Below are 18,086 nucleotides of genomic sequence, written 5' to 3'. Positions count from 1 at the left end.
TTGTCATTTATGACAGGTCGTCAAAAGTGGTACGTTTTGTCGCGAAAATTCAAGTGGTACGTTTTGTCGCTGGTACGTTTTGTCGCTGGTACGTTTTGTCTGGACACCAGATACAATATGGTACTTAGAACCCACTTAGAAGGTAAACAACAATAGACACAGTCCGGTACTTAACATTTAAAAAAAAAAATATTCAGTTCAGAAATAACCATTTGTTCGAACAGAATTAAAACCATCAGTTGTTTGATTTGATATTGACAGTCTTTTAGTTTAACATCTTACGCTTATGCCATGTTAGGCTAAGGGAGATGATGACTAAGTCAGGTGAATGATGGTGGAAATATTGGTGGAATGAAAATGTGAAAGTACGTGAGAAAACCCACGGATACGATGTTGTCCATCACGAAGTTACTTGGCCGGAAATCGATCCAGGGACCCCACGCACAAGAGGTTCTACCACTGAGCCATCTTGTCCCCAATTTCTTACATGAACCATATACGTATATGGAAGAAATGCGTATCTTACCACTAAAACGCCTTATTGTGCACAACATTTTTCAGACACTCTGTATTTTATAAAATGAAAGAGAAATACATAAACTCAGGCAAGAGAGAGAGAGAGGGGGGAGGGAGGGGGAAAAGAAATAGCTTAGATTTGAAGTTGGTACTTCAAAGGTATAAAGAGGAACCGGATAGAAGAACTAGCAAATTACTGCAGTACTTAAGGTCATATTTTCGGCTCTAATCATTGAACCGTCATTATGTTGCTCTCAACTACTCCGTTAACTCTCCCCCTTCCCCTACCCCCACTAAACCCCCTCACTTCAGAAGATCATTTACAAGAGTTCTGCCATCATCAACAACATTACAGAAGATCAAAAGACCACAGCAACAGAAGTAAAACTTCATGGTGGAGTATATAACGTGTGTGTGTGTGTGTGTGTGAAGGTAGACTCTATATATGGATCCTCTTTTAGTTTGCCGCTGGTCTGAAGACGAGGAAGAAAATTAATATGAAAAGTAACTGATAGGTTGATTGAAGTATAAGGAGGTAGTACTACTAGATCATAAAACTTTCATATGTAGCTGGAAGGCACTGCCTGTCTCCTCTGTTAAAATATTGTTCTCGCTTTGGACTTTACATTCTTTTTTTTCTTCGTAAGTTTCCCCTCTTTTTTCTACATTTTCTCTTTCTCTCTCTCTATTTCTTGATATTTCATACTTTGTTCATGTCTTCTTATCTTTGATATTCAATTTCTATTACATTTTTTTTGTAAAAAAAAAAAAAGTATTTTATCACAACTTTAAAGTTTTTCTTTTCGATATCAGAAGCAAAGCAAAGAAAGGAACAAAAAAAAACTTGTAAAAGGTTTCTCTTCAAATATTATGTAATACTGTCATTGACGCAGCGACGGATGTGAACCAATAGAACAGTCCCTTAAAGAGCTTTTATATATTAACAAAATAATATTTCGTCTGGGTAGTGGGTTATTTAATTTTTTTCCGCCCCGGGCTATTAAAAACTGCTGCCCTCCTCCAAACGGGCGACAATGAAATGAAATAAAATCTTTAAGGGGGCAGACTACTAAACATTTTTCAAAAGCTAACAATTTTTCTTTTGCCCGTTTTTCGTAAGTGAAAAAAGATCATGAAAGTTACCACAATAATAGATAATGTTATTCGATACCCGAAAATACGAATCGGAAGAATTTTCAGTGTTGCTATCCATAGAAATTACAGTATGACCAGAATTTGAATTACCCAAAAATCTAAATTAAGGCAGCGACTATAGTGCGTCCAGTAAGAGAACGTCTCTGACAGCTTGCAGTGACATTGCCACTACTCGCGTGTCAAGGTTTTTTTCGGTGCAACTGTAGTGGCAATTTATATTAATGGTATAAGACAGAGTGATCGTGGTTGGTAACACTGGTATCAAAGTAGGAGTTGCAATGTCCCACCGCATGTGGTAAGAAACGTCAGAGACCACCTCTTGTTGGCCGTGCTATAGAAAAATGAACTCAACGGTAATTGATGACTTATCATGCTGTCTGTGTTCCTTGTTAACTACTTTTTACATAATAGCTATACTTATTTTGTAATAACTTACTTATTTTGTAATACCTTATGTAAGTTATTACAAAATAAATACAAATATTATTTAATTCCCCTACTACCAGTGGTGCTATTCAGCCTGTTTACACCGGTTTGCTAGAACCGTTGTTAAAATATTTCGAGTTCACAGTACCGTTTGTTAAACTCAGATATAACAGTAAATTTTACTTGAACTATCTTTGTTTTTTTAGAAATTCTTACAGCTACATTGTTAAACATATGATTTCTCAGAACAAAGTATAAGCATTTATTTCTTAATCTCAAATGCTCAGATATCATGAATGAGGACTGGGATCACATGAAAGTAGTGGTGAGGGTTATTTATATTTGAAACATATACCATTACTAACAATTGTTGATCCATTGCTGGATTTAGATCATCCCAATACTTTTTGATAACCATCTATCGTAGATAATTCGTTTCCAAGGTACTCGCAGTGCTACCTAATTTCGTCACACCACCTTCTATTAAGGATGCTGTGTAGATCGCTACTTGTCACTTGTGGTATCCAGTAAAAAAAATTGCTTTTGCCTATCTTGTACGGTTTGTTTCCTAAGACTTATATCTATTTATCTACCTATCTATCTACTCTCTCTATCCCTCAATATATATATATATATATATATATATATATATATATATATATGTGTGTGTGTGTGTGTGTGTGTGTGTGTGTGTATGTATGTACGAGGGTAAGTCAACTGAAAACCATAAAAGTAGAAATAAAAATCCGCATATGGCGCCAGTGAGCTGTAAGTTGGCATGCCTGTTTACGATAGTATGCCGGATGTCTCCTAGGTGGCAGCATCCGGCAGATGCACAAACACCGGCGCAACAACAGTTCCAAAATGGCAGCCCCACTAGCCACATGCACCGTTGAAGCCATCGTTTTGGAAAACCGCCGTGTGACAATAGACGAAATTGCAGCATGTGTACACATGAGTCATGAATCGGCACATCATATTGTGAATGATGTTCTCCAGTTTCATAAGGTGTCTGCAAGATGGAAGCCCCGACAACTGACGCCTGAACTGAAACAGCGACGTGTTGATGCGTGCGAAGACCTTTTGTGGCGTGCTGAACGTGACAGTAATGCGTTCCTGTCACGAATCGTCACTGGTGACGAAACATGGGTGCATTACCATCAGCCTGAAACAAAGCGAGCGAGCAAGGAGTGGCGGCAGGAAGTTCCACTCCGATGAAGAGGTACGCAACGCGGTGCACGAATGGTTGCGCCGTCGCCCAAAAGACTTTTTTTCTGCAGATATTCAGGCTCTTCCGAAGCGCTGGCGGACTTGCATTGAACGAGGAGGGGACTATGTTGAAAAGTGATTTACTTCTGTACCCTGTGTGACCAATAAATACTATTTAAAAAAAAATAATTATGGTTTTCATTTGACTCCCCCTCGTATATTTAACTTTGCAGGATTTTTTTGGCTGCAAAGTTTTTACAATGTTATCAAAAGACAGCTTTGAAGCTAACTTATGCTCTGTGAATATGATCCTAAGGTTGGGGAGTTGTTGTTGTGTTAAGTTTTTGAGATAATTTTTTATTATCTTTAGTTTGGCAAAACTCCTTTCCTTGCCTTATAATGAAAATAAATATTTGCCCAGTTTGTGCCCTTCCAATCTAGCGCCCGGGACACAAATCCCGTTTGCCCTCCCTCCCCCCCCCCCCCATTAGTTACATCACTGAATACATTACTTTGTATTATTGTAATGTGTAATCAGAAAGAGACCTCATCGTGTCCGTATGCATAAATGACCAGCAAGGAGATCACAACAGACGGTTTTCTCTCCTTTTTTTTTCTTATACAAAAAAAATGAAGCTTTTTTTTAATTATTCATAAACAAGAACTTGCTTTTCTCTGCATGCTCGTTACACGAACAAGAAAAATGAATTACTTAAGTTTTTAATTTGCGATTTCTCTCTGTCAGATCCTCTAATTCAATTTCTATATTCATCTATTTTTTTTTTCAGTTAAATAAGACCAGATGTCTCTCCAACCTTGCTTTTTCTCTTTTCTTTTGGATTGGAATTACTTCTAAATTATTCGTACTTACAGAATGGAAGGACTTACTTTCTAAAAAAAAAAAAAGAAAAGAAAAGAAAAGAAAAGAAAAAAAGAAAGAAATCTTTCCTAAATAATAATTATGAAATACAGTGAAGATTCTCGTTTCAAGATAATAGGATAGCATGCAAGAAACACATTCGTGGCTTAAAAACGAAAACAGAGGTAGTAGACAGTGATTTTATTCTATTCTTTTAACAATCGGTTATATATATATACAGGAGTGGATCCAGGATATGATCAAGGGAGGGGCTAAACCATATTTTGCCGTTTTATCCAGTGTAAAGCAGGATTGAAGCTCATTTTATCCAGTGTAGTAAGCGTTAAGAGGGGGGGGGCTAAAGCCCCTATAGCCCCATCCTTGAATCCACCACTACGAGAATTACTGTGTGATGCCAATATCAGATGTAGTCGGGGAGAGTTTTAATTTGGTTGGTCGGGGGAGAAGGGGAGACGCTAAGGCGAGTTCTTGCCCCGAGTGGCTAGCCTAGTTGAGTTGCTGAATGTATTATATTATTCCTTTTCTTGTTGCTGATCGCTGTAGCGTTTCTCATAAGCACTTAAGAGCCCTAATCAATGTGAAATTAAAATATTGCTAATTTTACAGTAATTATGTGATATCTTCAAATAGATAAAAGATAAATCGAAATGTGGAACAAGAACGCCCTAGGCAATATTATTTTGCATGAGGTACCGTTATCATGTGTCACCTAGTAGCTTACCGTTTGCAGCCATTTGAAAAAAACGCGAAAATAAATCCTGATTTTTATAAATGGCTGGAAATTGAAGGCAGATAAGTGTCTTGATAATGGTATCTCATGTAAAATAATATTGTCTAGCGAGCACTTGTTCCACATGTCGATTATCTTTTATCTATTTGAAGATATCACATAATTACTGTAAAATTAGCAGTATTTTAATTTCGCCATGATGGCGCCTCTTACCTGTGTGCATTATAGAAGCCATGAAATAAAAATTCAACACAAACATTATTATTATTATTATTATTATTATTATTATTATTATTATTATTATTATTATTATTATTATTATTATTATTATTATTATTATTATTAGGGGCGGCGGTGGCTCAGTGGTAGAGCGTTTACCTCTGGTGCTTGGGGTCTCGGGTTCGATCCCAGACCCCGCCAAGTGAACTTTGTGGTGGACAAACACCGTGTGCGTGGGTTTTCTCGGGGTTCTCTCGTTGGTATATGGACAAAACCTCGCGTGGCCAAAACCTCGCCGCCCAAAAACCTCGCGGGACAAAATCTCGCCGGGCCAAAACCTCGCCGCCCAAAATCTCGCCGCGAATGAAACTTTTCTTTAAAATTTACCCAATGTGTTTCCTAATATGCAATTCCACATTACAAATAATAATAATAATAATAATAATAATAATAATAATAATAATAATAATAATAATAATAATAAACAAAAACATCGTGTGCGTGGGCTTTCTCGGGTTATTCCCGTTTCCTCCCACTTTCTTTATTCGATCATTTCCTTCATCCTGGTCATCTACGTCTCCTTTAACCTATAGGACATAATCAAGGGACGTCGTAAAAACTCATATATTGTTTCATATTTTCATAAATATTATTAGATTTTTGTTAAAATTTTAAGTTTTTGTATGTTCCAAAGTTCACGAAACTAACCTCGTTAGTTGTCATTACTTTCCTTATGCAGACTTTCTTTCCCTATAACCAGTTTAAAAACATCCTGTCGCCCTACCTTCACATTGAAATCCTCTAATACAGAAATAGAATTTTCATATGGTATCGCGGGACTTGGTCAAATACCCGTGATACTTCTTCTGAAACAGCGTCTTTTATACCGTCATCCTTATCATCTGTTGGAACATTTACATTTTGATCAGGCGAGATTTTGGGTATGGCGATATTTTGGGGCGCGAGGTTTTGGCCCGGCGAGATTTTGGCCCGCGAGGTTTTGGGTGGCGAGGTTTTGGACAGGCGAGGTTTTGGCCCCGCGAGATTTTGGCTCGCGACGTTTTGGGAGGCGAGGTTTTGGCCAGGCGGGGTTTTGGCCCGGCGAGATTTTGTCCCGCGAGGTTTTGGGCGGCGAGGTTTTGGCCAGGCGAGGTTTCGGCCTGGCGAGATTTTGGGCCGCGAGGTTTTGGGAGGCGAGGTTTTGGCCAGGCGAGGTTTTGGTCCGCGAGGTTGTCGCCGCGAGGTTCTGGCCGCGAGGTTTTGTACCCAAACCTCTCTCGTTTCCTCCCACTTTTTCATTCCACCATTTCATTCATTACTCATCATCACCGTCTCCTTTAGCTTAACCGGCATAACCGTGGGACGTAAAACTCAAAGATTTCATTATTATATTATTATTATTATTATTATTATTATTATTATTATTATTATTATTATTATTATTATTATTATTATTATTAATATTATTATTACAAGACTTTATTCATCTAAGGACGAAGGCATGACGCGGGCAGTTCACCTTGCCGTTCTCTTTTCAATTCATCTTTTACGCAATTCTTTAGTAGCTTCATTACATATCATCATCAGGTATTCTACCATTATTAACAGGTCACTTGCAGCAGCTGAGAAGCTTCTATACTCCACGCTCTTCTGCTAACCGTTTCGCCTTCGCTTATGATTTTTCTGCTTTGATATCGTCCATTAATTGTAGTCTCCTTCTCCCTCTCCTCCTCTTTCCTGACACCGTATCCTCTAGCACGTTCTTCATGATACAACTCTTTCTTAGCCAATGCCCCAACCAGTTTCTCGTCCTCTTCTTAATATTATCTAAAATTCTTCTTTTATCCCCCTCATTTCTAACATCTTCTCATTCGTTTTCCGCTCGACCCAGCAAATTCTCTCCTTTCTTATCTATTTATTTATTTATTTATTTATTTATTGTAACAACACAACAGGCGTCCTGCTCATTTACAGTGTTTGTTTACATATATGGTAAAATATCATTACTTTTACAGAAGAAAAACATACAGAAATTTTTATTGTTTCATTAATTAACTCAGCTCATCATACTACAAATTGTATTCCTAAACATTTTTTCAGACATATTGAATATGTCTATCATTTCACACTTTTCTTCAATATTATTGTAGTGAAAACTCATTCTCCATAAAGGGGATTTATACAGGATGTCAGTGCGTGCTTTCTTACAGTACATGGTACTACTATTGCTTAACCTCGTTCTAGACGTCGGAACATGCAGAAATATATTAGAACTTAGTTCAATGCAATCAATTTTATTATTTATTATTTTATGTTGAAAAACTAAATCATTAACATACCTACGTTGCTCTAATGTCGGTATATTGAAATTGTTTGTTAGTTCTGGGTATGATATGTATGCTGGGTACATTCCAGTTTTTTTATACATTAGTAATCTCAAAAACTTGCACTGCACTCTTTTAATCATTTGGATATATTTTCCATTATGAGGAGTCCAAATAACAGAAGCGCATTCCAGTTGGGATCTGATATATGAATAATATAGTTTCAAAATTGTCATATGGCTACGGAAGTCTCTACTTACACGACAAATAAATCCAAGACTTATAAGCATTGTTTGCAATAGTTTCAATGTGATTTGCGAAAGTCAGTTTTGGGTCGAAGGTAACACCAAGGTCTTTAACAGTTTCCGGCCTACAAAGATTTATACCGTCAATAGTATAATCATAATTTATGTATTTTCCTTTTCTAGTAAATGTAATAGCTTTACATTTAGTTATGTTTAGGCTAAATTTATTCACGTGGCACCAGTGTTTTACATTTTCCAAGTCTTCCTGGAGGTTTTTACAGTCTTCAAATGATTTAATTTGAGTATATAATTTTAAGTCATTTGCAAAGAGTAAAGTATGCGATTTCTTGATGTGCTTAGTTATGTCATTGATAGTGATGTTGAATAATAAAGGTCCAAGGTTTGATCCTTGCGGTACTCCGATGTAGCATTAAAATTGTTGGAGATATGACCTTTGTAAGCTACAGATTGTTTACGATCACGTAAGTATGATGTGAAAAGTACTAATGCTTGCTTAGAAAGATTCATAAGAGCTAATTTTTCAAGTAAAATGTCGTGGTTAACTAAATCGAACGCCTTCTGAAAGTCTGTATAGATTACATCCACCTGCCCTCCTTTGTCTAGTTCTGAAGCTATAAAGTTTGTTATAATTGTTAAATTAGTTGAAGTGGATCTATTCTTGAGAAATCCGTGTTGGTATACGGAGATACTGGATCTAACATGATTCAGTAAGCGATTGTGTATTATATATTCATAAATTTTTGCAAATGGGGATAGAATTCTATAGTCACATTGCGAAATTTTCCATCCGTTTTTCATTTTTGCGTAATGTCCGTGTTTCTAATCCATACGATATAATACTTCACACGAAGGATTTCAAGAGTATTTTTCTCAACTCTTTATTCAAGGTCCCACAAAATAGTATTTTCTTCCTTCTAAAGACTTCTTTCGCCATTCCTATTTTTGCTTTTATTTCACCTTCATACATCATATCATCACTAATAATAATACCCAGGCATCGAAAACCAGTCACCTGTTCATGTAACTAAAGCATACAACACATAGTCAAGTACTCCATCTTGTTCACCTGGCAGTTGAGCAGTTCACCTCCCACTTTTACTAGATTCAAACGCGTTTGATTTTCTTTTTACCAGGTACCTTGCTAGCTATTGTGAAGCTCTGCATGCCTTATTCAATATCGTCTGCCATTCCTTTGCTACAATTTGAAAGTTCCATTTCTCTGCTTATTTGTATCATTGGAAAATGGATAAAGATTTACATTTAACGAACCTACACTCTGGGTTGGGACCAATGGCGTTCGGAGAATTTCATCAAGGGACTTCAAGTATTCAATGTCATATGCTTTAGAACACATGTAATTTTTGTCCATATACCTTAATATAGTAAGGGTTTATTTATCCATAATATATTGCACAAAATGTGATAGTACCCTAAAATCTCCCCCTGTGTACATCACTTCATCTAGGCTCGCACCCAGGAAGCTTGTTGGGGGGGGGGCAAGCTTAGGGGGTCCACTACTGCAATGCACTACGTCTGTGTAGTGTTAATTGTAAATTATTTCCACCTATATTTTGAGAAAAAATGATAGAACCAGATTGTTTTTTTATAATAGAAAGAGTACAGGTGAATTGTAAGATTAAATTGACACGCAACATGAATCATTTCAAATTTAAAAAAAGTATGGTTTTATGGAGAAGTGTACAAATATGTCTTGAGTTAGGAAGTTTCGGGGGCTCCGGACCTGGTGGACCCCCGTGGGTACGCCCCTGACTCATGTTTGACAAGTTTCACAAGTTTGATAAATTTCAGGTATATACTGAATGAATACTGGGAAAATGTGGGCAAAAAATTGAAATATTCAGTTACGTATTTTGTTACGGTACTCAATTCTAGTCATATTCTGTACAGGCAGTTCTCTAAAATTTTCAGTATAAACTAGGTAAACCGATTTGGTCTAGAATAATTGAAAATGCGGTTTGTTTATACGAAAATAAATAAATATAGATTACAGAATTATGTGTACAGTTAGCACAATGAAAATTTTTGTTGCCATTCAGTTTATTTTGCTATTACTTGTGCCTCTTACAATCCATGATTTTGTCTCTGTAAAACATAAAATGACAGTCATGTATGATCAAGAGAATGCTACTTCGAATTTGGGATACACAAATTTGGGGATTTTTTGGTCTACTTTCGTACATGGCGTCATTGAAAACGTCAATAAAAATATAACGCAACTAGAAACTTGTTCGACTTGCGGATGGGTGCCATTACTAAAATTTCACATGGTATTTCCATCATAACATTTCTCGCAGGCAAATGCTAATTATGCGGAGAGATGATTGAAAAAAACTGCTTGTCGTAGTACTCTGCAATGCGAAGTGAACACCAAGATTAAATTCCCCAACATGTTCACAAACTAATTGTCATATGAATTGTAATTCTTACATCTACATGTAATGATTATCTTAGAACTTGTTAATTAAGTTAATTGATTTTGTGTTATCAATATTAATAAGGAACATATTCTCTTTATTTTTTACAGAGAAAGCCCCATCAGAAGCGACATTCCGAGGGAAAGAGTACCTTTCGTACGACTTAAGCAAGACGGGGTCAGAGCCAATTGTAAGCACACAAGATGTCATTTCCCTATCGTTTAAAACGAGGCAAGAAAGTGGACTCCTATTCCACACAGGTAAGTTCAGATTGATACCTTTTATATGTCAACTTGTGAAATCTTTAGTGGAATAATGAAAAGTATTTTTAATCTTGAGTTCGTTTCTAATCTATCTGTGTTAAGATTCATTCCTGCGTATAATAAGGTTAGAGAAAGTCTTTCGGTTGATGATACAATTGTGCATTGACAACATATTGCATGGTTATCCGTTCTACCAAAATTCTATGACAGATTGCAGGTCCTCGAACGTCATGTCCTGCGTTTTGTCTACCCACTACCTGTACGAACTCCAACACAATAAGTCGGTCACCGTACAACTATCCCAACTCTTTTACAGCATCTTCTACCGTCTCCGCTGTCGCTAGATTCAACACTGTATCAGCGCCGCTTGCCCGATTCTTCATCAACTATTAAATCAGACTCCAGCTATAGCACGTTACGCATATTCACTAGTTTAGTTGATCATCTTGCACTTCGTCAATGTGATCAGGCCACCTCTATCTACGTACAACCCACATCGTCGCATTTACCACGTTTCCAAGGACATTTTCTTTCTTATCAAACAGACTTGACTCTTTATGAGGGAAAATAAAATGTGGCATAAATTACTTGTATTTTGTTACGAGAAACAAAGTATAGTCAGCGATAAAGATGAATATGGGAACAACAGATAGTAACACTTCTACTCATGTAAATGTCAAAACTTCATACGTTCACAAAAGTATGTTCGTGAAAGATTACAGGAAATATAATACAATTCTTCGTTACTTCGAATAAAGTCAAATATACCAATACAGGTTTGCTTATCGGAAAAGCAAAGAGAAAAGAAAACTGATACAAATTCTGAACACTCTACATACACTCTTTATGCGCCCAATGTTAAATGAAAATGCAAAGTTGCCATTTACCTGGACCCAGGCCCGTGCTGGCCCACCGGGACACCGGGACGTGTCCCGGTGCGCCCTCTGAAATATCACAGCATAAATAAAGGTACAAGTTTTTAGTAATAAATTCTTACAGTTTTATTGGTAAAGAACCCGTGAACGGTGCAGTGCGCCCTTTACATTAGGCACCCTTCCGAGACCATATCAAAGATGAACGATTTTATTTACTCTTCTGCATAGCACAGTTCTGAACAATAAATACACACAGTTACTGTTGGCGAAGAACCCGTGAAAGGTACAGTGCGCCCTCTACATAAGGCGCCCTACGAAACATCACATTATATATAAGTGGTTTTAGTTATCCTGTATACCAGCTTTGTATAATAAATTCAAATACTGACTGGTAGTACAGAACCTGTGAAGAATACAAGGCGCCCTTTACATCAGATGCCCTGCGAAATATCACATTATTTTTTAAAATTTTATTCCTCTGTATTTCAGTTTTGTATTATGAATTCATACAGTTGCTATTGGCAGAGAACAGGTAAAGATTATAATCACTTACAAAAATATTATGAAGTTATATATCTATAAAACGAAACAATGTGATACATCAAGAATAGTTCGGATAGTCAAACGTACGATGCATTTATGTAATACTACACTAACACTAGTCTCTAATTTACGATTTTTATAGCATCGAAGCTTTCACAGTCTTAATATGCATCCATATATCCGAGCATATTGATTGTTATAGTGTGTTTTAAAGCAGTATTCGGATAAACAGTACCTGTTTTATTTCTGAAATATAGCTGTATTAATTTCCGTAAAATGTGGTCTTCCTGTCACCACGGCACGGCGCGTCCTCAGGTTGTGGATCGAGGAGGAGGCGTCTGGGATATAGAGGTTAGCTGCGAATATACTGAGCAAGCCAAAGGGAGATAATCCAGCTTGAGAATTTGGTGTGAGGCTAACAACCTCATCCTGTAGAAAAAAGGATTGTTCAGATAAGTTCTTAGAATCCTCGGATCAGAACTGATAACTTGGCACGAACTCAGCAAAGTAAAATCGACATGAGATTTTGAACATGGAATAAAAGAAGTCTCTATGGGACAGGCTCGTTAAAATTTGTAAAAATTGAGTTTAAAAATAGAGGTTGGACCTAGTGGGATATCAGGAAGTTAGATTAGAAGAAATGGAGGAGTCAAGTCGGGAAATTTTAAGTTCTTTTACGGGGAACAAATTAAAAATTACCAGAAACAGGGCTTTCCGTTCACAAACGAATACGTAATATCAGCAGTTACATAGGTTGAATTTGTTAACGATATATTTTCCTTTACTTCTCTTAAGGGTCGGTGGTGTAATATTATTGTTTTAAATGCACATGCCCCAACAGAAAATAAGGATGACGATAAAAAAAATACAGTTTTTACGAAAGAATAGAACGGGTATTTGATCATCTCCTGCAATACCATATGAAAATTCTGTTAGGCGGTTTCAATACGAAGATAGGACGAGAGGGTATTTTCAAACCGACTATGGGGAATAAATGATTGCATAAGGAAGGTTGTGATAACGGCGTTACACTCGTGAACTGTGCAATATGCAGAAACCTTATCGTGAAGATTACAAAATTCCAACATCGCGAAATTCATAAATATACTTGGACTTCATCAGATGGAAAAACACATATTCAAACTGATCCTGTTTTAGCAGACAGAAAAGAACAGTCTCGCACAACTGACGTTTGGTCGTTCAGAGGAGTTGATTGTGATAGTAAGAGAGAGACTATCGTTGAATAAAGGAAATATTCAATATCTGAAAACGGAGCGGTTTATTATTTTTTTAAATAGAGGAGAGTCAGGTGAGAAGGGAGCCAGATTGAAGTGTCGAACAGATTCTCGGTTTTAGAAAGTTTGGAGTGCACTAGTGTTCAAGATACTTGGTTGAAATTAGAGATAACATTAAAATTTCAGCAAAAGAAATATTCGGGCACGCAGAAATACGTAGGAACAAACCATGGTTCAACCAGGAATATACTAAAGCAGCAGAGAAGAGAAAACAGAAGAAACAGCGTTGGCTACAAAATCCGAACGAAATAACTACGTAAAATTTTATTGTCATCTGGCAGAAAACTTCTAAAACTTTTAGAACAAAGAAACGCGACTTTTGAAAGTTAAAATTAATTAACTTGAAGATAATAGTAAAAACAAAAACATTCGGATGCATCAATAAAAACATTCGGATGTATAAATGCATCAACGAACTTAAGAAAGGCTATCAACTTCCTGCTTATATATTAAAGAAACCTAAAGGAACAGTTCTCACTGATAGAGATAGCATCTTAAATAGATGGACAGATTTCTTTGACGATTTGCTTAACACATAGCCAAAAACTAATGCGCGTGGAGAAAGTGAAATGCATGCATCATAACCGTATATTCCAGAATCTAACCAAACAGAAACAGAAATCGCTATTTAAAAAAATTAAACACATATCTCCGTGTGTAGACGAAATTCTGGTTGACTTAATTTTAGCTAGAGGGGAAAAATTGTATAGCAAGATACACAAACTCATTCTTCTTATCTGGAACAAGGCGGAATTGCCACAAGAGTGAAGAGAATCATTTCTCTTCTGTCAACATCCAATAAATCCTCTTAAACATTGTATTAGCAAGATTGACTCCATACGCAGATGAAATTATTGGAGATTATCAGTACCGTACGGATTTAGGTAAAATCGATCAACTATCGACCAGATATTTACCATTCGACTAATACTTGAAAAGAAATGAGAGAATACAACATCCTGGCACAACAATTATTGACTTTAGACTCTGGTAGAAGGGAAACATTGTACAATATGCTTACATAATTTGCAATACCGAAAAAGGTAGATTAATTAAGATATGTTTAAATGAATCCCAAAGTAAGGTTCGAAGAGAGAAAATCTTGTTCACGAGCTTTCACGTTGAGAATGACCTGAAACAATGAGATGCGTTGTCGTCATTATTATTTACTTTGTTCTGGAGATCACGATAAGGAAAATCAGAGACAGTAATCAGGTCCTAGAGCTGAATTGTATTTGCCAGGTTATGGTGTATGCTGATGATGTAAATTTAATAGGTGATGATAGAATAATAGAAAGGAATGCAGAAATCTTAATTACCGCTTGTAGGGATATAAGGTTAAAAGTAAATGCAGAGAAAACTACATAAATTGAAGTTTGTCGGGATCGTAATACTGCCTTTTATGGATGCGTTAAAATACCAAATAATATTTTCTTTTGACAAAGTGGATACTTTCAAATATCTAGGATCATTATTAACAGACCAAAACCATAATCACAAAAACATTTGATGTCAACTGAAAGCAGGGATTTCGTGCTATTATTCAGTTAAAAATCTTTTGTTGTGGCTAATTCTATTGAGGAATTTGTAGCTCAAAATATAAAACGATAATCATGCCGGTTGTGCTGTATGGTTGCGAAACATGGTCACTGACTCTGAGGGGAAATCCAGACTGAAAGTATTTGAAAACAAAATTCTTAAACCAATATTCGAACTCCAAAAGGAACGGGAATGTGGAAAGGGGGAAACTTCATAAGGAGGAACTGCATAATTTTATACCGTTTACCAAACATTGCTAGGGTCATCAAGTCTAGGAGGCTCAAATAGTCAGGTTATGTAGCCAGAATGGAAGAAATTAGAAACGCTTTCGAAGTTGTAATTGGAAATCCAAATAGGAAAATGACCGTTAGGAAGACCGAGGCGCAGATGGGAGGACAATATTAAAATGGTTCTCACAGAGATTGAAATATAAAGTAGAAACTGGGTTCAGTTGGCTAAGGACAGAAATCAATGGAGAGCTTTTGTAAACGCGGCAATGAACCTCCTGCGTCCATAGGCGTGCTATATTAAGTTGTTGATACATTTAGCTTCTTTTTATTTGACAGAAATGTTATTACAGGAACTAAAAGGTTTTTCTGTAGTAAAGAGGATTTTGATTCGAGGTTAGCTATTTACGTTAATACTAAAACAAATTTGGTGGTGATTTTGATATAACATGGCACCCATATTTTCTGTCAAAGTCTCTCTCTCTCTCTCTCTCTGTATATATATATATATATATATATATATATATATATATATATATATATATATATATATATATATATATATATATTCCCGTTTGTATGGGCGCCCTTTTAGTAGACTTGTCCACCGCCCTCATTAGTATCCCAGCACGGCCCTGCCTGGACCCACAACATAAAGTGAATTAGGATATGTTTGAAATGGGGGCTGGCTTTCGACATGTTAGCATAAAAGACAGTAACTTCATTCACTTGTGTTTCCATTTAAATTGCAACGTTTTCATTTTCATTTATCATTGGGCGCATAGAGTGTACAGCCCAAATGGCTTGTCTCATTTAAAAAAAAAAAATCCTTCACTTTAGATTGAAAACATTTGGAGATGATTTCCCCCTAAGCATGAGAGGGATAAGACTTCTGCTGGTAAAGTACAAACTCTAGCATATATCAAACCAAAGATTGGAAGGAGGAAAAAAAAAACATCCGCAATATAATGATGTAAAACATGGATTTCCAAAACTTTGTAAGAAAAATCGTGAAACACTCCTTTCTACTTTTCCGGTATGGATGGCTTTCGGTTCGATTCCCGGTGGGAACATGGTGAATGTATCGGTATTTGTAAATTCAAGAGCTTTCTGGGTTTTTCTTTTCGTTAAGAAAAAGGATAATAATAAAAAAACGGAGACTGGGGCAATGCAAAATTCATGAGATTTTTTTTCAGGAAAGAAATTGTAAATGGGTATGAATTCCTTCCAAGATCGGGGGGCTAGCGGGGAGAGGAGGGAGAGAAAACTTGTTCTATTGCAGCGGCTTCTTTCATTTCATGGAGGGAAGATTCGAAGGATACGGAATGCAGCTAAAGGATGTAATACGGTCGAGCCAAAGGGATAGAAAGGTGCAGGTTTGGTCTCAGTGGCTACGGCTCACAAGAATTCGCAAAGAGGAACTTTTTTTAAAAAAAAAGAAGAAAAAACGAAAATCCTCCATGGATTTTTAATTTTTTTTCGATTTTTCTTCTTTCCCTAACTTCGATACGTATCTACGGGATTTTCCTAGCTTTTTCCCCCTTTACCTTCACCGTCTTAAGTTTTTTCAAAAGACTACTTTGAAAAAGTCTATATTGCATTCACTTTGCCCCCATTCGTCTGCTTTTCTTTTTTTCTGTCTTTTTTTTTACTTCTTTTTCATTCTACAGTACTTATCTGTCATCGATCAGTTTTCATATTCGATTTTTTTTTTTAATTTTTGATATCTTTTGAAGTGAGGAGAATGAAGTGGAATAAAAATATATATCAGTGGCCATCAAAGAAATGTCAATATGGAAGATTTTTTTCTTTTACAATATTGCCAAGTCACTTCAAGGTCCATACTCATATAAAAATCTGCAGGGAAAGAAAATGCACATCCGTTTTTAGGATTGAGTTATAAACTTGTACTGGAGGGGGGGGGTAAAAAGTTAACCTAACCCAACTGAACACTTATATTCAAAGAAGTGGAGGGTCGCGGTGGCTCAGGGTAGAGCATTCACCTCCGGTGTTTGGGGTCCCGGGTTCGATCCCAGCCCCCGCCAAGTGAACTTTGTGGTGGACAAATACCGTGTGCGTAGGTTTTCTCGGGGTTCTCCCGTTTCCTCCCACTTTCTTCATTCCACTATTTCATTAATTACTCATCATCACCGTCTCCTTTAGCATAACCGTGGGACGTAAAACTCAAAGATTTCATTTTTCAAAAAAGTGGATCTAATTTCATATTCACGCTCGTAAACTGATAATTTTGGAATAAGCTAAGTTCATGATCTATCTTCTAATTTTAGAAGGTGTTAAATTTATGTTCAAACTCGTAATTTTAAGAGAAAGTCAAATTCGAACTCATATATTTAGAAAAAGATCACTTTATGCTCAAACTTGTTACTTCAGAAGAAGATGAATTCATGCTCAAAATCTAATTTTAGAAAATGCTAACTTCATGCTCAGACTTGTAAATTTAGGAGAAGCTAAATTCATTTTCAAACTCATAATTTTGGAAAAAGCTAACTTTATGCTCAATTTTGTAACTCTAAAAGAAGATAAATTAATTCTCAAACTTGTAATTTTAGAAGTAGTAACTTCATACTCAAAGTTGTGACTTCAGAAGGAGATAAATTCATGCTCATACTCGTTATTTAAGTAGAAACTGATTTCATGGCCGAACTTGTAACTTTAGAAGATCATAAATTCATCCTCAAACTCGTAATTTTATAAGAAGCTAACTTATGCCCAAACTTGTAACTTTAGTAGGAGATAAATTTATCCTCAAACCCGTAATTTTAGAAGAAGCTAACTTGATACTCAAACGTGTAAGTTTAGAAGATGATTAATTTATCCTCAAACTCGTAATTTTATAAAAAGCTAAATTCATACTTAAACTTATAATTTTAGGAGATCATAAATTCATCCTCAAACTACTAATTTTGAAGAAGCTAAATTCATGCTGAAATGTGTAACTTTAAAAGAAGCTAAGCCCATGTCCAAACTCGTAACTTTGAAAGAAACTAAATTCAGGTTCAAACTCGTAGTTTTAAAAGAATTTCGTGCTCAATCTTGTAAATTTAGAAGATACATTCATCCTCAAACTCAAAATTTTAGAAACTAATTTGATGCTCAAATTTGTAAATTTAGAAGATAAATTCTTTCTCAAATTCGTAATTTTAGAAGAAGCTAAATTCATGCT

At 36.1% G+C, this 18,086-nt stretch overlaps 1 protein-coding gene across 5 annotated transcripts in view; it reads left to right on the top strand.

Moving 5' to 3' along the window:
- Nrx-1 (Neurexin 1) overlaps nt 1-18,086 on the top strand; it is a 962,813-nt gene that overhangs the window by 604,570 nt on the left and 340,157 nt on the right. For all 5 annotated transcript variants that reach the window (XM_081730243.1, XM_081730244.1, XM_081730241.1 and 2 more), the window contains exon 3: nt 10,271-10,420. In XM_081730243.1, coding sequence (XP_081586369.1) covers nt 10,271-10,420 — 150 coding nt within the window. The remainder of the gene's footprint in view (nt 1-10,270; nt 10,421-18,086) is intronic.

The sequence above is a fragment of the Thermobia domestica genome, chromosome 11 (assembly GCF_964235325.1).
Source record: "Thermobia domestica chromosome 11, izTheDome1.hap1.1, whole genome shotgun sequence".
Lineage (NCBI taxonomy): Eukaryota > Metazoa > Arthropoda > Insecta > Zygentoma > Lepismatidae > Thermobia > Thermobia domestica.
Note: the sequence above shows the minus strand (reverse complement) of the source record. Positions and strands in the feature narration are given on the sequence as shown.